This window comes from Microplitis mediator, chromosome 1, assembly GCF_029852145.1.
Source record: "Microplitis mediator isolate UGA2020A chromosome 1, iyMicMedi2.1, whole genome shotgun sequence".
In the NCBI taxonomy this organism is placed as follows: Eukaryota; Metazoa; Arthropoda; class Insecta; order Hymenoptera; family Braconidae; genus Microplitis; species Microplitis mediator.
In genome coordinates this window covers 9,218,414-9,243,603 of record NC_079969.1, presented here as the reverse complement: position 1 = coordinate 9,243,603, position 25,190 = coordinate 9,218,414, and the positions used below count along the sequence as shown (strand labels likewise).

Genomic DNA, 25,190 nt, shown 5'->3' with positions numbered 1-25,190 from the left:
TTAAACCGTGCCGAAATCATTTTATATTTCCCATTTAAATAACATGGGATTTTTAGACTTTTTACTCTTAATTTTTTTTCTCAGAAACAAATGAGAGTAAAAATTTGATCGAAGCATATTCTGATAGGAAATTGAACGCTCTACAAAAAAGTTCTCTTATGGATTTTCGATAAAATAACTCCTTCAAAAGTTATTTAACGTTAAACTTGTGTTTGTTATCAATTCTATAATATTTTTAATTATATTTCTATTTTTACTGTTTTTGACTATAAAATCGTTGAAATAAAAGATAATTATTATTATCACTAGAGTACCGATGATCATTTATGTAGATTTCATGGCCGAAACAGAAAATCAAGGGAAAAAAAAATTGTTTTATGAGAAGTAATAGAAATAACATACCTTTCTTCATACAGACGAACTTTAAAATGAATTAATGGAAAGTGGTGGAATAAAAATGTAATAACTTCTTTGTCTATAATGTTATAAGCAGATTTATTATCATTTTTGCTTTCTTTCGTAAGCCTTCTAAATAGTCGTTATTGCTCGCCCACGTTTCACAACTAATTTCAAAAAATTTCTATCAATGTTAAATCTTTCAAAAAATTGTCAGGAATCTGAATTTACTTACGAATTATCTTTTATTTCAACGATTTTATAGTCAAAAACGGTAAAAATGAAAATATAATTAAAAATATTATAGGATTGATAACAATCACAAGTTTAACATTAAATAACTTTTGAAGGAGTTATTTTATCGAAAATCCATAAGAGAACTTTTTTGTAGAGCGTTCAATTTCCTATTAGAATATGCTCCGATCAAATTTTTACTCTCATTTGTTTCTGAGAAAAAAAATTAAGAGTAAAAAGTCTAAAAATCCCATGTTATTTAAATGGGAAATATAAAATGATTTCGGCACGGTTTAATGTGAAAATTAAGAGCCTGTTTGTGTTGGATATTTTTTTTTAGTTCATAAACTAAAGATTCAGGGGGCGATCGGTAAATAAAAATCGATTTGGGAAATAACGGACACCCTAATACATATATATATATAACGAGCTTTGTTGCGACAATAGCACTTACAATTCCAGTCGGATCTTAATAAAACTTATTGACACACTTATTCTATCAACAATTATCTCGGTCAAGTTCGAAGATGAACAAAATTGGTCAGCTAATTCAGAAATGGTGGAATTTTAAATTCCAAAAATAACGAAAAATGCTACTTATGTTGCTTTTTCTGTAAATAACTTTTTAATGGAAGCATCCAGCCTTATTGTGCCGGAAGAACATTAGACTGCTAAAAAAAGCTATATTTTTTTTTTTTAGTTTTTTGTTTTACAATAATTTTTTCAAATTTAATAAAGGTTGAAAGTTTTATGATTGATTTTCATATGTTATAATAAAAGTTTCAGTATTATATCTTTGAAAGTTTTCAAGGAACGATTACAACATTTTGTATATTTATTCTTTAGGCAATTACCCGCGTAAAAAAATTTTATTCATAATTAATTTATATCTGAATTTCATCCCGAAACTCAGATCGTGACACAAATATGAGTTTCATCATGATTTTGTATCAACAACTTTAATCACGACAAAATTATGACTCAGTCTAATTTTTATCCAAGTGATCCAAAGTTTATTCACTAAATTAATTTCATAATCGAAACTGATTTACGTAAATCAAATACTTTATAGGAGAAATTTATTGGCGATTTTTGAATCGAAGAATTTGACAAAAGGTAAAAATTCAGTCAAGTTTCTATCTAATCATCCCAAGTCCAATTCGAAGACAGAATAAATTAATGTAGAATTGATTCGGGTTTACTAGACGAAAATTTGGAGTAAACTCATGATGAAAGTCATATTTGTGTCACGATCTGAGTTTCGTTATGAAATTCAAATTGAAATTCATTATGAACAAAAAATTTTTTTACACGGGTATCTTGGTCAAGATCTAAAATTTTGAAAATCGGTTTAGTACTTGGGAAATGGTGGCAATTTAAAATTTTCGAGTTGCAAATATTTTGACGTTCGAACTCATTAAAAATGTCAAAAAAAAGTTTATTTTTGGTTTAATTTTTTCTCAAAACTTCAAAATAAGTAAATGATAAGAAATTTACATCCACTTCCGATGCCGAAGGGCTTTTTTTCTTAAGTAGGGTAGAAAAGACACTTGAATATTTGATTTTAAAACTGGGAGATAAAAGCCAGTATTATAATTTTTTTTCTAAGATTAGATAAATGGTCACTCTTGATTTTCTTTTCTCAAATGGGGTAAAATGGACAGTTATTAATTCAATGATGTAGAGATGAATTAGAATAACATTTCTTAAATTTTCTCATTAAACTGAGAAAACTTATTTTTTAAATAAATGTAATGACAAATAATTTAGTGAATAAAATTTATCCAACTCTTTTTGTTCATAAATTAATATATTCCATTGATGAATATTAAGTATATATAAATATCTATATAGACCGGAAGAGATAGAAACAATTAATTGATGCAGAAGAATATAAAATACGCGTTTATTCACGAGCATTATCATTAATCAGATGGGAAAAGTATAAAAAGCAAAGAATATTCGGATGCATATATAGAAATATATATATATATATAAGAGGGTGGAAGAGTAAGCTCGTGGCAATGGCATATAGCTTGACAGCAGCTACGTGTACTGCTTCTACAAATACCTTTATCACTATTGTATTTGTATATATGTATATATATGATATGTAGATGTATATGACTGGGTACACGTCGAAATACGAGTACAGAACAAGAGATGGAACAATAGGGGATTGTGTAGTTATGAAATATGCATTCTACACTATTATACTGTAGCTATTGCTTTAAACCCATTATTTTATAAAAAATTTATCTTTGACAAATTTGTCCAATTGTTTATGAATATACTTTAGTACCCACATAATTACTATTCTTTAATTAAACATTATTTTTTATTTTAAATATTTAACAGTGGCCACTTTACCCCTCATTAATAAAAAAAATTCTAGGCGGACCATTTTACCTCTGAAAAAAAAAAAAAAAAAAAACGCTAGTCACCATTTACCCGTCATTGGTAAAAAAAAAAGTTCTCAAGGGGCCGTTTTACAAAATAAATGACAAAAATTAAAAATCGACCGATTTAAAAAATTTCAGTAAAAAAATTCAGTTGTCAATAGTGCTCGGAATTTTCGACAAAAAATATAAATAAAAATACGTAACCGCGCTAAGTTAACTATAAATTTATAGGAACACGCATAGATATAAATATTTTATCCAGCATCACTGCAAATATGTACTATTTAAATTGTTCCCGGTTGTGCGGTCAAAGCTTCCCGAATCGTACCCACCGGTATTTTCCGTTACGAATGAGTAGAGAAAAATTCTAAATATTTATCAAACTACACACATCAAAGCAATACGCGCAAAAAAAAATCATTAAAACTTTTTCGAAGCTTGCTTATTTGTTGTTAGTCTGCCAAAGGGACACCTAACGCTCTATAATAAAAAAAAAAAGAAGAAAAAAACTAAATTTAATTACAATGAAGTATTTTAAAAATAAATTACAGTATAAAAAGGTCGCGCACAGACTGTCATAATTCAAGTGATTATGGAGGGCAAAGGCAGCAAAAGGACCGCCCATGTTGCGTTTGCGTTTGCGTTTGCCTAGTTATGCCGAGTTTATTTCAAGGCAACTCTTGTATACGAGACAGGTAAAATGGAATCTCGTATAACCATCAACACTCTACTCTACTTTACTCTACTCTACTCTAGAGCCATATACCCACACATAATACTGCAGTGTCCATGTGCAATGTGCAATGTGGAGTGTAGAGAGCACAGGAAAATTCATATTTCTCATCTTAACTTTAATATGCATTATAAATTATTGTTATTTTCATTTTTGCTTTTTTATTTTTTTTTACTTTAATTAAAACGATTCTATTTTTATGATTTCTCGTATGAAAAAAAAATCCGTTCCAAAAACGTTCATGACAGTGAATATTACAAAATTGGGACGATTCGGAACTTCAAAATAAAAATTTTTGAAACTTTGAAAAAATAAGAAGTGTGAAAAATTTTTAACAACGGCGTATTTTTCTTACAGGATGTAAATATTTTTGAGCGAAAATAATTTAGATTGACAATTTTATGGTTTTAAAGAACTTATAAAAATTATACTTACTTGAGGATTATAAAAATTATAAGGACGATGTATTGCCAGAATTTTTCAGGTCTGACGATAAAAAATTTTTGTTTTTGTATTTTTTTAGTTGTTTTAAAATTAAAGATTTGAGAGTTAATATAGTTACACAGTAAAAAATTTTGTGTCATTGCGTCAAAAAACTTGTGTTAGAAATTTTTATGTTAAATATTTAACACTTCTTTGTGTTGATTTAACAGAATAAATGTTAAATGTACACATAAAAGTGTTAAATATTTAACACAAAAATTTTTAACACTAAGTTTTTTGACGCAATGACACAAAAATTTTTACTGTGTAACTATATTTTTCTATTAAGTCGCGACAACAGTATTAATCCTGTTAATGAAACAGGATTTTTTCCTGTTGCTGCAACATGAATGCCTCCTGTTGCAGCAATTTGATCTGATCTATGAACGTCTTTTGGCTTTTCAGAATAAAATTCGTTCGAAACATTTTTTCTTGTTCGAAAATAGTTCAAAAAATTAGTGATTGGAACTAATTATGAACATTTTTCAACTCTAATGAGAACTCTTGGGAAAAATTTTCAAAAATTAAATTTCTAAGTCGATTTTACCAGACTTGAAAAAAAAATCTAGAGTAGCAATTTTACCCCTTCTTGAAAAAAAAAATTTTTAATTTCATTCTACCCGTTCTCTCTATATTGAAATTTTATCATAAATATTTAAGTAGTCAATATTCCGAAATCAATTATCGATAATTCAATTTTTCAATTAATATGTTCCCTAATTGAAAATTAATGCATCGAAATATTTAAAATCAATATAAAAAATTTTCAATTTAAACAAAAAAAGAAAAAAAAATCTCTTTACTTACCATCCTTGTAATCCCGGCGACTTTTCAAACTAAAAAAAAGTATTTTCCAAAACACAAAGACCGCGTATGCACAAAAACTTGGCTAAGTCCTCTCTACTCAAATGTATTATAAAACTTTTCGTAATCGATACCAGACTTGCTTCCTCGTTTCTCTAAATTTTATTCAACTAAAACTCTCTTCCTCTTTCACTTCCTCTTTCTCTTATTTTTAAATCCCGGTATTTTCACTCTCTTCACTCCTCACCTCTCAAGTTGACGAAACACTGCCGGGATATTTAACTACTTAACAAACTTATACTTTTAAATTTTAAGTATTTTATCCATTCATTCATTTATACTTACCGCCATTTTAATTCCTGACCATGCCTATACCCATGACCATTTTACCCCAAACATCCAACTCCACAAAATAATTTTTTTTTTCTATTAAAAGCTCACGGTAAAACCTTTTCATTAAAAACTAAAAAGGTACCGCAGCATTTTTATTTTCAATTTTTTTTTTTTTTTATGTTACAACGCCTCTATTTTTTCTGTACATTATTTACAATACAATCGTATACATAAATTATTTTATACATTTGCATTGCGCGTAATTATTTACAGTCGCCAAATATTTGATAATTATCTCAAATTCAAATTTCCCGCGATTAATTTTTTTTTTTTTACTTTTGTAAATTGAATAGAAGTAAAATTGTGTACAAGTAACAATTACTTTATCGTATATCACGGAAATGTGTATTTTTTTATTTTTATTTTGTGAAAAAAGTTTTCGACAAATAGACAAACAAACAAACAAACGAACAATCAAACGTACAAATGAAATAGACATGAAACATGAATTTTTTTAATCAAAGGCGAGGTTAAAAGTTTCGAGAAACAGGATACTTTTTAATAGAGACAGGAACTGAATATTTTTAGTGATTTAAATTGCGAGCGATAACAATTACGGAGATACCGGAGACATTGAAATTTTTATTTATTTATTTATTTATTTTTTCAATTATTTTTAAATTTCATTTGTCTTCTTTTTACCAAAAAAAAAAGTCTTTTTAAAAAGTAAATAAGTCGGGAAGTGGTTAGCGAGGATTGAAAGGGTCAAATGTACATTTTTTTTTTTTTTTTTTACAAAAAACAACTTGAAGTGGATTCGAACCCGCGACCTCGGGTTTTAGTTTTTTTTTTATACTGACGATATCTCGAAAACTTATTGACCGATTGAGTCGATCTTGAACTCAATTCAGAGGTCAATTAATTCTTTAAGACCAGAAGTGATTTTGTAAAGAATTAATATTGTATTTTTACTGCATAGGAAAATTGCTAAAAGGCGCAAAAAAAAAAAATTTTTTGTGGCTTTAAAAATATTTTGAGAGTAAAAATGGACGCGAAAATTTTGAGAGGGAGGTGATTTTTTAATCTTGACTCAAATGGACCTGCAATAAAAAAAAAGTTTCTTTGTTAAAAAATAGTAAAGAAAAAGTGAATTTTAGCCACTTATCCTTGACCCATGAATTATATTGCTGCAGATACGGACAGAGTTAAAGCTTGTAGATCCGAAGCTTCGAACCGCGAAAATTTCTCGCACACGCCAACCACAACCGGATCCAAGCGGAAGGGACACGAGAAACGAGAAACGAGACACAATCACCGTGTAGAAACCAACATCCACAACTTCATGGTTGGCTCCATTGTCTGACCATTGTGTTCCCGTTACCAGTGTCAGTGTACGCGGGCCACCAGGGGTAGGATCGGGAGGTTGTAAAGGCTCGCGGTTGGGGTAGTTGTAGTAAAGCACGTTTGTATGAAGGTGATTCATTTTCTCTCACAAAATATCAGTTCCTGTATCCTGGAATACACTGACTCCTCTTTCTCTCTCTCTTACTCTTCCGCTCTCCCTTTCTCTTACCCATACCCTCTTTATATGAAGCAAAATACCAGAGACCTCTTTAAAGAGTATTTCTAGAATTATTATGCCGCTACGTTTGTTTTTACTTCAGAATTTACTATTGTTACATGCTTAATTTATTTACCATTTTTTTTTTGTGAGACATAATGAGCACTAACTTATGATAATTACCGAGGTCGCCACTTAAATATTCAAGTAGCTGCCACTAAAAATACTGTAATTCGTTTTATATAACTATCATAATTATAAATGCCGTTTTTTCGGTGGAATTCATTTTAAGAAACTTTTTAATTCAAGGGCTAAATAGACCGGCTGTTAGAATAACTGAATAATTACCTGATTCTCTATTCAAAATTAACGAATTTTGCTGTTACTTTTTTTCGTAGTAATTATTACGTCTTGAAATAGCATCTGCTCGATTCGCGATAGAGAAAAATGTCAGGAGAATTTAAAATGTCAACCGCCTTCCGAAAATAGAAACTTGGCCGAACGGGATCCACTTTTTACGGAAGAGGTCATTGGAAATTAACCTATGACTTATATACTAAGTAAATACTTCGCATTAAGTACTCTCTAAATTTAAATCAGTGAGAAATCCACTGGTTTATTCAGTGAGTAAAAAAATCACTGATGAATCAGTAAGACTCAAAGTTGCGCACTTGTAAATCAGTGAGTATTGGGTTCACTGATTCAAACTAGTGCGAAATTTAAGTGCCTCTAGTGTCCGTTATCAACAGCGACCTATGATTGCCCTAGCAGATCCGAATTACGGTAATTACCGTAATCTACCGCAATTTGCCGTAAACCACGATAAAATCCCACAAATTACGGTAAAAATACCGCAAATTGCAGTAGAATACCGTAAATTACGGTAATTCTGCTGCCCAGAGAGGAAAGTACCACGGGCCCAGGCTTGGCCCAGACTTGGCCCAACTTTGTAGAACCTTGGGCCAGGCTTGTAAGCCAGTCTTGGCCCAGCCTTGGTAGAAGCCTGGAATGATAATCTCGGGCCAAGCCTGGTTGCCAGACCTGGCACATGCTTGGTTGCCAGACCTGGCCCAGGCTTCCAGGCACGAAGCCTAGATAGAAGGAGAACGATCGCTATAGGTTTCCTCGCCGTATATGTGTCCTAAAAAATGAGGCAATATCGGGTACAATAATTCTCCACAAGGGCGGCGGTACTGTTCGGGAGTTCAGATTTTTGTATATGTGTTTTTGTACTCACAAGTAGTGTTGTTTAATATTTATTCTGTTATTAGTTATAAATAAAAGTGAGATATGGTTAAATATTGCACTGTGGTGAGTTGTACGAATAGCAAAAACAATAAAAAAGTAAAAAAAGAATTACAACTACAGAAAAATTCTATGTTTACAGTACCTAAAGTAAGTATAACCTTAAAGCTTCAATTTACTCCATGTAAAAATATTAATTTGATAATTAAATAATATTATTTATTAATTTTCATACAATTAAACTATATTAAAAATCCAAATAAATATTTAAAAGTCTTATGATGCATAAGGTTATAAAAATAATTAATTCCCCCGAAAGCATAAATAGCAAATGTCTTTGAATTTTGTTATGAAAAAATTATTCATGTATAAGAAGAAGATAAAAAAATTTTAAATCTCTACTTTTTCCGCTTTTAAAAAAAATTAGGAAGTTCATAACTTCTAGTACCCAGTTGTCAGTCATTTCTACATTTATTTTGTATATTAATTTTAGTTATAAATAATTTCATACAATGAAGCTTATATATGTTGAACTAATTGAAAAATTTACATATTTTCTGTAGGATCCTGAGATTGTCCGAAATTGGAGTCAAATATTAGAACAAGATTTAGTTTTTAGTTCATTCATTTGTGATAAGCATGTTGATGAGGAATATATTTTAAGAAAAGATGTGATAAATATCCCTGGTCAAGAACCGTACGTATCAGAGAGGAAAAAAATAACTCTCAAACCTGGTGCCATTCCTACATTATATAAAAATATCAACGAGACGTCACCTTTAATTAATGTGCCGGTTGATGAAACTGTAAATGTGAGAGCTGCTGTCAAAATTTTATTAATTTAAATTTCAAATAACTACTATCAAGTAATAATTTTAAATGTCATTGAACAAGAAAATATCGTAAAACTGCAAAGTTAATGTAACTAATCAATATTATGTTATTTTATTATTTTTCTAATGTTTATCTCAAAAATAAAATTTACATAATTTTATAAGTCGTATTTTTTTTGCTATTATTCAACTATTTAATGATTTTACGTTAATTAATCGATTTATATCCTTACAGCTCATCAGGTAATCTACAATTATACATTTTTCAGCTTCTTTTAAATATCAATTTAATTTTTAGATGATTTTTTAACTTAATTGCTGAATTAAAAATCTTATTAATTCCATATTGATCATTTACCATTTTATTTCATAAGTAAATAGGTTGATTTTTTTATATTTTTTCGTGTCATTCTTCTCAATATTTAATTTTCTGACATCATAATTTGTCATTCCATTTCCATCAGTTTACAAATTATTATTTAATTAATAGATATAATTGTCAATTTTTTCCGATTAAAATCAGTAATACATTTATTTAAAAAATCTGAATTGTCAAACCGTTGCGCTCTCTAGTGGCAGTATAAATCATCTGATCATGCTTCATATTCGTATACACATTCCTAACACTGCGATCGTTCTCCTTCTATCTAGGCTTCGTGCTTCCAGGAAACGAATAAATTTAATTTAAAAAAATTTATTATTATTAACCTCGTAGAATTCATGATCATTAACGTTTTAATTATCTAAGGGAGGTAAATGATGTGAAAAAAACTCGGTGGAAATTCTGCTGGACTCTGGGCGCGAACTGCCGTCCTTCTGATTACTGGGTCCGAACGGTAGCTACTGGACGAACCTACTAACGTTGAACTGGTACATTTATATGATCTACTTATATAAACCATAGGTATATCCAAACTTGGGTAATCCTACCTTAGCCCAAGTCTGGGTTGCCATTGGACGGCCAAGGCTAGGTTACCCAGTCTTGGCCCAAGCCCGGGTAATCATTGTAACGGCCAAGGCTAGGTTACCAAGTCCTGGCCCAAGCCTAGGCCAATATAGGTGTGTCAAAGCTAGGTTCCCCAGTGCTGGGCCAAGTAGGGGCCCGTTGTTCAACTCTGGCAGCTCCTGTATGGGTGGATACCGTAATTCGGATCTGCTAAGGTAGTTATACCGGTTATAATAAGTTATACATAACCTGATGTTTGTTTGTTAATGACAATCGAATTAATTAATAGATTTTAAGTCAAATTGTGACCCTATTATTTCATTTTCTATTTTACATAAATTATATTATGTTTTTAATTTAAGCTATCCTCCATGCCTCGATAATTTTTATAGTTTAATCGACCATTATATTTGTAAAATTTCGAAAAAAGATCTAAGTGCAGTCTCCTTCTTCCACATTACTTTGAATAATTTTAATACAGTCGATGTAATAGAAGTTGAATGAAATAAATTTGCGTAAATATGTTTTTAATTTATTTATTTTGGGTAAATAATCATGCCCTATTTATATAAGTTGGGTTATGATGACAATTATATCAGCTCACTGTTGAATCAGTGGAAATTCTCACTTTTAAATCAGTGACTACGTCCGCCATTAAAATTCACTGAGTAACCAGTGAAGTTCACTGAGTAACCAGTGGGATTAAATGGCCGCCAAGACCGCTGGTCGAATCAGTGAGTTTTACTAGTAAACTAGTGAGTTTTCACTGGCAAACCAGTGGAATTCCACGGATTGAAATTAAGAGAGTAATTGACGCGATCACAGAAAATAATCAAAGTCAAATAACCCAAAAATGTTAAAAAAAAATTAAAATATGCTTTAAATTCGTAATTCGGATTTGGTGTTTTTTTGACATAATTAAAAGGCTGTCGACTATTCGAGCTCGGAATAGCTTCTGCCCGACTACTGACAATAAAACACGTTGGAAAAACAGCAATCACCTCGTTGATCTTTGAAACAAAGCCCTAGGCAAACAGAATCGACTTTTAAACGGAAGGGGTCAAAATCGTTTCTGCTGCAGCCACCGTGAAACTCGAGCGAATCTAACAAAGCAGAAGCTGGGGTATTTATACGTCTCGGCAAGTGAATAGAGTGCAACGTATTCATCGACTGGTGGATCACCGCCACAAACATCACGACTAGACTGTTACGGTCATTAATTAATGTGACTGGGTCCATTATATCCTCTTGACAGCTTTCACGCTTCTACGTGGTCAATCTGTTTCCAATGGATCATTATGCAAATTGTTCGTGAATTAGCATCAGTCCTACGACTACATCTACGTAATTCATGTTTCCCTAAAATCTGAATCTAGATCTAAATCCAGAACCAGGACCAGCTCCAGGTCTAGGACCAGTTTCAGGTTTAGGTCTGGTCCAAACTCCAAAACTAGACCTCAACTAAATTTAGTTTTCATTTAATCATCACTCCGATTCAATTATCGAGTTACTGCCGCGACTTATCAAACATTATAATTAGCGGAGTAGCGAAGTCTAAATCTAATTTATTGCAACACTGTGATCAATACACCGCAGGACGATATAATATCGCATGGAGATCATTTCTATAAGCGTGATCTATTGGCGCTCCATGACCTGGTCGCCCCCAGAATTTTCTCCATGTGTCAAAATGCCTACGACAGCTCTCTTGTTCCAAACGTTTTTCCTCCTGAAATAGGATCGCAAAAAAAAACACTCACATTTTATGCCATTTGTCAATTTTTTTTTTGTTACTGGTTTAGGTTTTTTGTTGCTTGGACTTACGAGTATGCGCTGTCGCTTCCGGGATATCTGCTCTGACAGGGCTGCTGTGTAATCACGATTCTCGATATTCAATGAACGGTATCTGGAAAAAAAAAAAAAAAACATCCGGACTTTATAAAAGTCGAGTTTTAATATTTAGTTTTATTATTATTATTATTCTTTTTTTTTCAACCTTAAGAGAAAGGGTTTTGAATTATATAAAGATTTTATTTGATAATAATTAAAAATAATTAAGAGCTCATGTATTTCAAGTTAAGTTAAACAAAAAAGTCTGTCTATCGATTGACCCTGCGGGCCAGCCCTAAAACTTCCCGCTGTTTTCGAGCTCGAAAATACTTTTGTATGCCATTGTTTTCGAAAAAAACCGTTTTATAGTATTTCTTTCTCCCATGATATCTCGCGAATGAATCAACCGATTTCGATGGTTGAGGCGGCAATCGACGTGTTTTAGTGAGTTCTAGACCTGATCAGATTTGGAGTCGATCGTTTAAGTCGTTTTTGAGAAATTAATAAAAAACTAAAAAAAAAATTTTTTTTTCGTAATTCGCTAATATTTTCGAGTCTACTCGATCAAATGATCTGAAATTTTCAGAAAAGTTGATGGCCAACAAGTTCTTTCGATTGCCGCCTCAACCATCCAAATCGATTCATTCATACATATACACACACACACATCCATACAGACACTCGGACATCAATCTGGAAATAGTCAGAATAGCTTCCTAGGAACTCAAAACGTCGACATCTGATGAAAACTCGATTTTTGAATATCGAGGTGAAAACAATAATTTGCCGAATTTTTGAAAATTTACAATAATCTTAGCGGGAAGTTAAAAAAGGGATTTCCCAATTTTTTTGATTTATTTTATTTTAAGGACTATAGGAATAGAATTTTTATAGAAAACAGACATTGAAAGCTTTAAAATAATTTTTTTTCATTACGCTGCGACTATTTTTCGCGGAGAATTTTAAAAAATTAAAAAAAAAAAAATAGTCAGCGATTCTGCAAAAATTGACACGCGTTAAAAATTCGATAGCTCGCGAACGAATCATAGGAAAAATAAAAAAAAAAACAGAAAATTGAAGCTAAAATCAGAATATTAACATGAGTTTAGTCTGGAAAATTTATTTACAATTTTTCTAGTCTCAAAAAAAAATTTTATTTATGAAAAATTTTTTGTTGTGAAAATAAAATTTTTTTAAAATTTTCCAAATTTTTATTAAAGGCGGGACTTAAGGCAGCCATTGAAAGATTTAAAATAATTTTTTTTTATTACGTTACGACTATTTTTTTCGCAGTTTTTAAAAAATTCAAAAAAATATTCAATGATTCTGAAAAAATTGCTCGCGCTTTAAAATCCGACAACTCGTGATCAAATTACTGAAAAATTAAAAAAAAAAAAGAACATTGAAACTAAATTTACCCGCTTTTAGAATATTATCATAACTTTAGTCTTTGAAATTAATTTACAACTTTGCCTGAGTCTAAAAACTATTTTTTTCATAGAAAATTTTTTTTTCATGAAAATAAAATAGAAAAAAATTTTCATCAAATTCTTTTTTCTCTTTTTTAATTTTTCGGGAAGGTATTAAATGATTACTGAAATGGTCACGGTCGGTGACTGAATTCCGTCCGTGTAATAGCTGAGTTGATGATAAACTATTATCATGGGTGAGGGATCACGAAGGAGTTAATTTAAACGAGAGTGTAAGTGAACTAGAAAGGATGTTGTTATAGATAGAGTATACATATATATATATATATATAATATAGAGGCACAGAAGGCTGTAAGGATAGGAGGCTGGCATCAGGATAGAAGGGATCTATTGAGAGTGTATTAATGAGACACTTTGATAGTACCGTTAATGGAATATTCCGGGCTGTGTATCGTTACTCAGATGCGCCACCACATTGTTTATGATATGGTCGGACATGTCTATAGAGAGTTGAGACTGAATTACAGCTGGGTAATACTATTAATCATCTGCTAATTGTCTAACGTTGAATCAATTTGCATATCCCATAGATTTTAATTAACTAGCGATCCTAAAAATTATACGTTTCATTACATTTCCCGCTAGTGCTTCGATCGTAATTAAAATTTTTTTTTTAAAGCTTTAAATTTCTAATTTAATCCCCGCGTTCAATAAAAATTAAAAAAAAATTTTTTTAAACCCCAAGTTTGGAGAAAAAATATCGTTTAAAATTTTTTATCAATAGAAATGTTTAAATAACTTTTTTTTAGCCCATTTTTCAAAAAAAAATTTTGAACCACAAACTACACTGTAAAAAATTGGGAGTAAATTCGGAGTGATTTGGATTTTATTTAAATCCGCATTCACTCCGACTTGGAATTTTGATATTAAAATAAACTCCCTTTCGAAGTGAATTTCACTCCAAGGGGATCAAATAAATAAATAGTCATCCGCTTCGCTTTCTCTCCAGATTTAATCCGGGTTCACTTTGCAATTTTTTTACAGTGTAACGGACGGTGACAATAAAAACTTTTTATAATAATACGGGTTTTTCACTTCAAAAAAGCCCAGACTTATTAATTAGTGTTTCCTCTTAATATTAATGTGATTTTTATAACGTGTTAATGCGATATTAAAAATAATAAACTCGATTCAATGAAAGAAAAGAGGGTGACTTTGACATTTCGACAGTAAACCTTCGCATTCGAAGTGTGCAAAAAAAAATATTTTCTATCAACACAAATTTCATTTCAATACTTTACACGTCAACTTTCAAACCCACGTTCAATGAAAATTAAAAAAAATTTCCTATCAATAGAAATTTTATTTCAGTTTCAAATATCTTATTTCATTCCCGCGTTCAATAAAAATTAAAAAAAAATTTTTGTAGCCTATTTCTGAAAAAAAAAATTTTGTTTTTAAATTTCCTAACAATAAAAAATTTATTATAAAGTTTTAATTGTTTAATTTTAACCCCACGTTCAATAAAAATTTTTTGAACCCAATATCGAAAGAAAAAATTTCATTTTGAGGCTCTGTAAAAATAGTAAATAAATTTATAAAAATAAAAGCCAGTAGTTTTAGCTTGAATGTAAATTTTTTCCGACAATTTTATCCGAATAACAAGAGAGCGAATTCTCGAAAGTGTAATTACATATGGAGAATCTCTCGGTTCAAAAGTAATAAATAAAAGTTGTTATTTATATTGGTCACTAAGTTGTTTGGGCGGACTTAGGGGTAGCACACAAGTGGGATTATATTATTTAGCCAAATGGAATATCATTTCCCAATGGATTGAAAGGAAGGGCGGAAGGGTGGAGTAGGAGTGAGCTGAGGGGCAGGTGAACTGACCGCGGCTCAATGCATCTGGATCAATGTGTTGATTACCAGTAATGTAGTTGTGTCCCTTGAGTGCAATACTAACCCCAAGCAATTTGTCACAACAGAGACATGCTTTGTTATATGATATCGACTCACTCGGCTCTCAGCTCTGTTATTCGCCTCTATGTGTACAACGGATGCAATATAGCACCTCAATGCTAACAGCCCCCGCAATTCCGCTCTTTTTAATCTCTTTTATCTTTTTGCTTTAAATTTATTCATTTTAGCCTTGTTTACTATATATTAATTTATCAAACAGTCGTTTAATATCATAATAAAATACATGATATTCGAACATTTAATTATTTAAAAAAAGAAAAAAATGCAAATTGAACCCGCGGATTTAAAAAACAAATAATCGAAAATTCTAGTGCTTGGGGTGTGTTGCTTTCAATGCGGATACAGGGAAAGAGCAAATTTTTTTTTGACCATTTTTCAAAAAATGGCTGATAGGTATTTTTAATTTGTTTTTATCTACATTAGAAATGGGTAATAATTGTTATTTTAATTAGATCCGACGTAAAATTTACTAGAAAATGAGTGGCCACATCGATATATTTGGAGTAGGTCATGTATGTAATATATATTGATCTACTGTCACATATATAAAAACTTTATTTTATTGTTTTTTGAATCTAGGGTTGTGGGTACTCATTCGAGAGGGAATTTCACAGTCTATAAAGTAGTTAAATCAAAATTTGATAACTGACCACTTTACCCCAATTTTAAGTAATGACCGTAATATGATTTATTATAACCCACGTTCACGGTAAGTAAAAATAAACATTTCTATCGTACTGTACGCTAAACTTCCTATCAAATTAACAACCGCGTCTATATTTTCTGTAAAGGTAATATATATATATTGATGTGTTGTGACTGTATATAAAAATTTCCTTTTTGGAATCTAGGGTTGTGGGTACTCATTCAAGAGGGAATTTTAAAATCTACATGACAAGAGAAAAAAAAATTCGATGACTGTTCATTTACCCCAATTAAATATATAAAGCATGATTTACTGTAACATATATAAATTTTATTGTATTCTTTTTTGAATCTACGGTTGTGGGTACTATATTTTCTGTAAATGTTATATATATAAAGAATTGATTATAAATATATGAAATATATGAAAATTATTACTTTTCAATAAAAACTTTTGGGTAAAGCAGTGATATAAGCGTGTCAGAACGTAGACGTCAGATGTCATTAATAAGAAAAATCATAAATTCTAATAAAAAAAAAAATAAAAAATAAAAACAGTGGCAATATTAATTATCTATTTTTTTAAGGAATACATAAACTGTAAAAGACTGAAAAGTTGTACAGATGGGAGAAATAAAAATGTAGACTTTTGAGTACTCACTTTCAAATGAAATTGTAAAATATGATAAAATTTTAATTTAAAAATCAAACCCAAAACTTATATTTTAAAAAATTAACTTGTCCTCAAAACCTATCACTCGCAGTCCTTTTTCTTAAACTCACACAGTTCAGTTATAATTTAATCAGTAATTAGAAAATTAATTTCCTCCCGGTCTTATTTTAATTAATTTTCCTCTAGGCTCTTTTACAAACAGTACACGCACACACACACACATACGTACACACTCTTGTACGCAGTTGTAGGTGTGTTCATCAAACAAATACATATAAATAAAAATTACACTCATTAAAAGTTTAACAATTAGTATCAGAAGCTTTTGTTTTAATTTTTAATTTAAAAAAAAAATATATCGTCAAGTGAATGAATAAATGAATAATTGAATTAACTTTACCTGTCTATTGTGTATCCAGGTCGTGTTACATCGGTGGTTATATATTTAATTGGGTGTGAATGACATTTACGTGCTGTAAGTAACGGGACTAATTCGACTCCGCCGGTTAATTTATAAGCCTGAGTATTTTTATTGCCATCACTCTGTACGTCTATTGACGTGTATGGTCTGGAGTAAGTCTGTCTGGTTGAAGGAAGAGCCAGAGGTGGAGGTGAAGATCGCGGAGAACGTATGATTCCTGTTCAAATATAGAAATAAATAAAACGAAAGTAAAATTTGAGTAGAAAATTATTGATGAGCAAGAGGTAATTTATCGTTAGTAATTCATCAGATCAGTCAGTTGAGTGTATTTTTGGAGTGTTTAATTTGTTATCGTACCTGGTCTAGACTTTGAGTCGAATAATTTCTCGGGGCTGGTCAGTGCCAGTGGGTCTATTTCGTTGTTGCACATGCGGGTGATAAATGACTTGGTTGTCCAACCCTGGAAATGGTTTTTTATTTATAGATTGTTGGTATTGCTTGAAGTAGAAGAATTATGGATGGGCTAGAATTTTTTTGAATAATTAAAAAATTAATGGACATTGCTAAAGTTTTTACTCGGGTATTATTTGAATATTTTTTTTAAATTACTTGTTCTGAAAATAGAGACTAATTTTTAGATAAATATTTCACCCAAAGATGTTGAAAAAAAATTATAAGGCTCTTATTAATCCCATTCATTTATTTACGAAATTCTGAACTGGCCATTTTATCCCATTTCTTAATAAAAACAAATATATCGTTACCATTCTACCCTCATGTTCTGACAAAATATTTAAAATGACCATTTTAACCCTAGGAGTATAAAAGAAAATTAAATGACCATTTTAGCCCATTTATTAATTGAATAAATTTTTAATGGACCATTTTATTCCAGGAACTAAAAAAAAATTTAGAATGGCCAGTAAACCCCATTGGATACTACCTCGTCAAAAAATTGAGAAATTTTAAATTGCCATTTTACCCCTATAATTTTAAGAAAGTAATTTAAACTGATCATTTTACTCCAAAAAGCAAAAAAAAATTTTTGCCTGACCAGATTACCTCATGAAATAATTAATAGAATTTTAAATGACCATTTTACCCTATAAAATAATTAAGAAATTTTCAATGGTCAGTTTACCCCAATAATTGTAAGGAAATAAATTAAACTGACCGTTTTACCCTAGTAAGATTATAAAGTATATAAATTGACCATTTACTCCAAGTAAAAAAATATTTTTTGCCTGACCAAATTACCCCATGTATTAATTAGTCGAATTTTCAATGACCATTTGACCTCAATAATTGTAAGAAAGTGAATTAAACTGACCATTTTACCCTAGTAAAGATTAAAAAATACATAAATTGACTATTTTACTCCAAAAAGTGAAAAAAAATTTTTGCCTGACCAGATTATCCCATGAAATAATTAATAGAATTTTAAATGACTATCTCACCCCATTTATAAACTTAAAAAAGTTTTAATTGACTATTTTAGTCCAGAAACAAAAAAAAAATAAATATATAACTTGAAAATTTTAGCTCAACAGTATTGAAATAGCCATTTTACCCCACAAATTTTAATCCAACTGTATTACCCCCTCTCCTCTGAAATTAACAATTAATTACTAAACCAAAGTATTAATTCAACTCTCCAAACACTTTCCCCCTTCCCCAAATAATAATGATAATAATAATCAGAGCCATTAGAAAGTAATTCATAATAATAATAACATAAGCTAATATTTCAAGATTGCGTTCAATTATCCGCGCTTACGTATTCGGTATATCCCGAGCTTGCCGCGTATTTAGTTTTATAATCCCTTTCTCTCACAACTTAAACCATCATTTTAACCCTCCAGGCAAACACCCCCACCCCCAACCACCGCCCTTCTCTTGCTCATATAAATATATATAAACCTGTACAGATACCGGAAATGCGCGAGAAGCCGTGCTTAATTAGGAATTAAGAGTCAAGATAAGTCAGAAATACCCGAGTTATTTTCTCAGACTTTAACTAATTTATAATTATTATTATTTCGATTTTTACAAACTCGGTAAAGTTAACTTTTCAATTTAAAATACTGGGTTTAAATTAACTTTGTAATTAATTTGGTAATTATTTATTTATTTAATTTATAATTAAAATGACTGGTGGAAAGTTTGAATGTGGCGCCTTTAATAAATTAGCGTACCATCGACTCCATAAAACGGACTCCGAGTAACCTTGGATCCCTCCATGGAGTGCCACCGGGACCAGGTCGCCCCCACTCCAACGAGTGCGTCGCCAACTGAGCAAATATTTCATTACAATTCCGATAAATCAGTAATGAGCCTTTTTAGTGGAAAGAGGGAGTTTGTAGAGAGAGACGCAGCTGAGTTAAATGGAGATGAGTCGGTCAGTGATAAAGAGGAAGGAAATTACAATTTTTTCAAAGGAATAAGAATTTTTAATTTGACGATGAGTTAGAGAATAAGAATGACAGTGATGAGTCAGTCAGTGATAAGTTAATCAGTGATAAGTTATTTGTGTTAGAACAATAGAGATTATTTATGGGGATGAAAAATTAGTTGTGATGACTCAGTAAGTGATAAATCGATCACTGATGAGTTTATCAGTGATGAGGGAATCAGTAATGAGTATTTTGTGTTATAATAAGAAAGATTGCTTATGAGCATGAAAAATTAGTTGTGACGAGTCAGCCAGTGATAAATCGATCACTGATGAGCTTATCACTGATGGGTGGATCAGTAATGAGTCATTTGTGTTAAAATAAGGGAGATGTTTATGGGGATAAAAAACTAGTTGTGATGAGTCAGTCAGTGACAAATCGATCACTGATGAGTTCATCAGGGATAAATCGATCACTGATAAGTGTATCAGTGATGGGTGGGTCAGTAATGAGTCATTTGTGTTAAAATAAGGGAGATGTTTATGGGGATAAAAAATTAGTTATGATGAGTCAGGCAGTTACAAATCGATCACTGATGAGTTCATCAGGGATAAATCGATCACTGATGTTTATCAGTAATAATTTGATCACTGATGAGTTCTTAGGGCTAGAATGAAGGAAATTTTTCATAGGCATGATCAATTTTGGTGATAAGCTTGAAGACTATTCCAAGGGGGTGAAAATTTGTTATTCGAGCTTCGAGGAGGTAAGTTAGACAGTGATAAGTAAAATAATGCCAAAATTAAGTAAAAAAAAAATTTCTTACAGTATTTTTTAAGTTTAAAGAAAAACGAGTTTTCACAAACTTTTTTTAGTTTCTTCTGAATTGTGAGGTTCGAAATAAAAATTTTTAAGAACAGAAACTTAATGAGAAAATTCAATTTCTTATTACAAATTTTGATAAAGGAAAATAAAATGGAATAGAATAAGATAATTTAATAGTGTGTTCAGTAAACAGCGAAGTCACAAAGTACAGAGTCACGAAATGTTTGAATGATAGGTAAAAACCTTGGCAGGTTGCGTGACGAGATACCACGTTAGTTGACTAATGACTGATGAATAATAACGCTCTCTAATAAGACGATAATCATTGAAATTAGATCTACAAATTATCAGCATATGTAGCGATAAAATCAGTCCCTCCCCTTGTTAATTCAGAACTGCAAATGCCCTCGGTCTGATTATAGATAAATAATGAGTTAATTTATGTATTTACTCTTAGATTTTTTTAATTTATTATTATCTGGGTTAGAGATTGCTCATTATTATTATTTTAATCCTATTGTACATCAAATTTCCTATAAAATGAGTACCCACATCAATATATTTTAAAAAGGTTATATATATGAAACTTATATAAAAATTTTATTTTTTTATTGTCTGAACCTAGGGTTGTCGGTACTCAGTCAAGAGGGAATTTTAAAACCTATAAGACAAAAGAGTAAAAAATTCGATGACTGTTCATTTACCCCAGTTAAATATAAAAATCATGATTTATGAAAGTACTGTATGACCTACATTCAAGACGAAAAAAAAATGGATAACTTTATTGAATTCCACGTTAAATTTCCTGTAAAATGAATACCTTCATTGTTATTTTTATAAATTTATAAATATGAGGAATTTTATCATAAATATATTAAAACTATGTTTCGGTATTTTTTGAATGTATGCTTGTGGGTACTCGTTCCAGAGGAAATGAAAAAATCTACGAAATTATTATATGAAAAATAAGCTATGTCTATTTTGTCGGGATATAAAATATTAAGTGAGTTTATGGAATCAATAAAAATATTGAATTGATCTCAATAGTTTCCATGGCCGATGCTATCAAATAAATTCCTTTGAGTATGATTACATACCGATGGAAATATGAATAATATATGGATTGAGTGGTATCAATAATTTATCGTGAATAATTCAGGAAATAAACAAATCGATCGACAACTCAAGGATCTGCAATCTCAAGATCGCTCTTAATCACGCATACATCGAGTGCATGTATATTGGATGCATGAAAATGAATATAATACTGTGACCTCGAATTTTGTAATCAACAAGGACACAGATGATGAAGGGTCGGAACTTGGTATTTAAATTTTTGATTATTGATATTAAATATGAATAATGTATACCTGATAAGAACGCGGTGGCGATATTGGCTCGAGTACAACATTCTTTTTCTTGAGTGCACTCTCACAGAAAGCACCACCTCCCGGCTTTCCCCACGGCGAGTAAGTCGCCTGCAGATGTCTCAACTGAAAAATTACAAAATTTATTTTTTTTGTAAATTTCTTCTTCTATTCAAACTTAAACGTAAAATTAATGCCAGTATTAAATTTCTGAGCCGATTTCCTCTAGTTTGAGTCCCCACATCACTATATTTCTCCCACAAATACTCAAAGTACTTTTTCACATATTTAATTACCAGTTAAATTACCCACCGACCACTTTCTCAGAACATATCCTTCCGGGTACTCATTCAACGCGTCTCCACGATAGCTACTCGCCTACCCTAGTCATTTTGTTCTAAAAAATTTTAGGGACTCAAAAAACAGAAAATTCACCTCTGTATTAATATTTATTTATCGCAATCAATACTTTAATGCATTACTCTCAAGTTATTCTACTATCCTTGACAAATTTTCTCAAGGAAATCCTCTATTAATCGGGATATAAATTCACAAGTTATACATAAACACACACCCACACAAACACATATATATATATATACATACAAAATATCCATCGATTTGTATGCTAATTCAATATTATCAGTGTTATCACAGTACACTATTACGTATATCAAATTTACCAAATTTTACGCCTTAGCAATTTATATATCTATATATGTATATATATATTTACTGGCCATAGGGCAAAATTTGTCTTCAGTAATTTGCTCCATCCTCTTTCTAAGATTATGCAAATCAATATATATATATATATATATATATATATATATATATATATATATATATATATTTATGTATATATGACGAGTTTGTTGGTTTGTACTTGGTTTTATGCGAAAACTTTAGTTTTATATATATATATATATAAATATATGAATGAATGAATAGATAACTTTGGTAAAGGTAAGTAATACTATTTATTAAATAACGCCTGAAGTAGTCTCACTGACGTATAACTTGTCTAATTAATGATAAGCTTAACGAATTGTATTGTTTGAGTTTGCAGAATTATCATCATAATTATTATTATATAACTAAAGATCTATTGAGAGACGGATGAAATGAAAGCCGATTAGTTTGCATTGACTTGGGTAGTATATTAGTTACTGGAGAAGTGATTGTAAGCTTAACTTTGAGAAAAGTGTGTGAGTTGTTGAAGAAACCAGTTTGGGGAAGGGGATAAAATTAAAAGAGAGGGTGAAATTTGAAATTTCCTGAATAATGAGTACTCATGACATGGTTTGGAAAAAAAAATGTTTTTAAAATTTTTTATTTGGAGAAAATTTGAAGTAATTTCAAAAAAAAAAGTCAAATTTAGAATCGAACTTCCGGCCTCAGATTCAAAATTTTACCCTGCCTCAGTCTCGAAAACTACTCGCCCGATCCTCACCATCAAAGACTCATTTTCCTGAGCACGTATCCCTCTAACTTTTAACTAATTTTGAAATTATACTGAGGTAAAATGGGCCACAAAAAATTTACAAACAAATACCATTGATTTTTTCCATTCCAATGCCCATTTTACCCAGTCAAGAGCTAAATAAATATGAAAATGTCAATACATAAACATACTTGACGTTGCTCATGATGTTTTTGACGTAAAATTTCTTCTTTACGTCGCCTCCACATGGCAGTACCTTCTTGTACCACTCGACGATCTTGTTCCCGACGTACAAACTGTTCAACATTTGGATTGTACGTTGTTACCGCTGTTGTCTTGTCCGTATCACCATACTCCATACCCATTATCTCAATGTACTGTCGTTATGGCCCTACAGTTCCTTAAACTCCTACTTCAGCTTCTATTTCCAACTCCTTCTTCTTATCCTTCTCTTCCTCCTGCAAGTCCTGCTTTTGCTTCTGCTAGTGTACCAGCCACTTGTATACAATTCTAGTGGCCAATAAAATTCCTGAACAATAATAGTTTCAACGTTATACCCTCTAGTCAGATAACCCCTTAGCTCGAATATACAGACAATAAACTCGACAACTTATCAGTCCACTTATTTTAACACCTAGTATAGACCGGCTTGACAATATTTCAGCAAATACTTTTATCTATTTTATCCATTTCTCAAATAATAATAAGCAGATTACAAATATTTTTAAAAACTAACCACACGAAGTGATCCGTTACTAAAATAGAACTCAATTTATGAGAAAAATAGAAAGCAGGACTGAGTTCGTGAGTGAATTTCCGAGAGTTTGAGTACCCACATCTCTATATATGGGAGACAAAAAATTTAGATGTCAAAATTTATATTTTTTCAAAAAAACTATTTTTTTTTTAAATTAATTATAGGCAATGATCAGGAATGTGATGGCGAGTAAAATGAGTACCCACAAGCCATATTTAAAAATCATTGCCAAAGTCACATTTTGAAAATATAAAATTTTCAAAAAAAAACTAACTCTGAGCACTTTACGAGAACATATCGTTGTTGGTACTCATTTAACTCGGAATTTCATCAGTGGTTCAGTTACCCGAGTCAATTTATTCCCAGAAAATTCCTTCACTCCCTAAAACCTCAAAAATCCTCCACTTATCCTCTCCAGACCACAATCGTATCTCTTACCTTCTAGCACTCAGTGCACACCACAAAAATTTATCTATCTCGCAAAAAGGGTCAGTAGGAAGTAAATGTGAAAAGTTTAGTGATAAAATAAAATAAAAATGCAGTGAAAATTTAGCTGAATTGGTGAAAAATTCCTCAGTTAGTACGAATAAGAATGTGCTGGATGTAGGCTTTAGTGCTCACCTGAGGACGAAAACACGCGACTGGCAATTCCCCTTGGGTACTCTTTCAATCTAACCTGCTTCCTTCTATCCTCGTCTTCGTCCTCTTTTGCACGCTCTCTCTCTCTCCTACTATCTCTCTCTCACTCTCTTATCAGCTTTGTCTAACTCCTCGTAGTGTAGAGTAACTAGATCGAATGTATGTAGATAATATTGACGGTTCAACTCATGAATGTTGATGTAACTCGGCTAGAGGGTCGTCCAAGTCTAAATAGTTTGCGAAAACAGGGTATAGGAGCCTATTCGCGATATCGCAGTCTTATTTCTCTCTATATCATAATATTTATACTGATAAACCTAAATTGTATTTTTATTTTTTGTTTACGTTTTCGGAGTAGAATGATCGTCGATAAATTTATTATATAACATATATTCGATAAAATCCACGTGCATCCTGACCTTCAGCCAAAAAATTGCAAGTACGACATTTAGATCGATTTTTTTTTTTTCCTTTCCACAGAGAAATTTTTAGTAAAAATTACTCAAAAACTTTTATACTGTGAGGGCATGTGGTAAATATCTAAATTTCTCACATGCACATTGTAAAATATACTACTCGATAGCATATAGGGGAGGGTGGGGCAGAGCGGCCCCCCTAAGCCAATTATTATTTTTTGTGGCTTTCAACCATAAGATCACTTTACTTTTGTCCTATTTCGAACAAATTTATGGACATTTTGCCAAAATTCTGAAAATTTTTTTTTTTTTTTTGTGGGGCAGAGCGGCCCCCCTTCAAAAAGTAATAAAAAAAATTTTTTTTTTCGTTTTTTTTTTTTTTAAATTGTTTTCATCATT

At 31.0% G+C, this 25,190-nt stretch overlaps 2 protein-coding genes across 3 annotated transcripts; one reads left to right on the top strand and one right to left on the bottom strand.

Annotated features, from left to right (window-relative positions):
* Positions 1-5,074: 5,074 nt before the first annotated feature.
* LOC130673824 (uncharacterized) lies at positions 5,075-24,793 on the bottom strand. 2 transcript variants are annotated; one of them, XM_057479036.1, is made up of 9 exons: positions 24,175-24,793; positions 23,171-23,508; positions 21,539-21,661; positions 19,146-19,241; positions 17,308-17,410; positions 16,930-17,167; positions 11,795-11,876; positions 5,398-11,699; positions 5,075-5,318 (listed from the first exon to the last, which is right to left on the bottom strand). In XM_057479036.1, the coding sequence occupies exons 2-8, from the start codon at positions 23,342-23,344 to the stop codon at positions 11,553-11,555; spliced, it is 963 nt and encodes a 320-aa protein (XP_057335019.1). In that variant the 5' UTR covers positions 23,345-23,508; positions 24,175-24,793; the 3' UTR covers positions 5,075-5,318; positions 5,398-11,552. The 2 variants fall into 2 exon arrangements, with proteins under 2 accessions (XP_057335019.1, XP_057335026.1); XM_057479043.1 differs by having other exon boundaries at positions 24,358-24,793.
* Positions 8,047-9,097, top strand: LOC130673834 (uncharacterized). Its single transcript, XM_057479048.1, has 2 exons — positions 8,047-8,341; positions 8,755-9,097. Exons 1-2 carry the CDS (start codon positions 8,237-8,239, stop codon positions 9,034-9,036), a joined length of 387 nt encoding a protein of 128 aa, XP_057335031.1. The 5' UTR covers positions 8,047-8,236; the 3' UTR covers positions 9,037-9,097.
* Positions 24,794-25,190: the final 397 nt, after the last annotated feature.

What these genes read in the sequence shown, in the direction of transcription:
- LOC130673834 (XM_057479048.1), top strand. Translation starts at nt 8,237, where the DNA reads ATGGTTAAATATTGCACTGTGGTGAGTTGTACGAATAGCAAAAACAAT. An exon ending in CTATGTTTACAGTACCTAAA is followed by an intron (nt 8,342 to 8,754) that starts GTAAGTATAACC and finishes TATTTTCTGTAG; the next exon opens with GATCCTGAGATTGTCCGAAA.
- LOC130673824 (XM_057479036.1), bottom strand. Translation starts at nt 23,344, where the DNA reads ATGGGTATGGAGTATGGTGATACGGACAAGACAACAGCGGTAACAACG. An exon ending in CGACTCAAAGTCTAGACCAG is followed by an intron (nt 17,168 to 17,307) that starts GTACGATAACAA and finishes ATATTTGAACAG; the next exon opens with GAATCATACGTTCTCCGCGA. An exon ending in CCTGGATACACAATAGACAG is followed by an intron (nt 11,877 to 16,929) that starts GTAAAGTTAATT and finishes TTTTTTTTCCAG; the next exon opens with ATACCGTTCATTGAATATCG.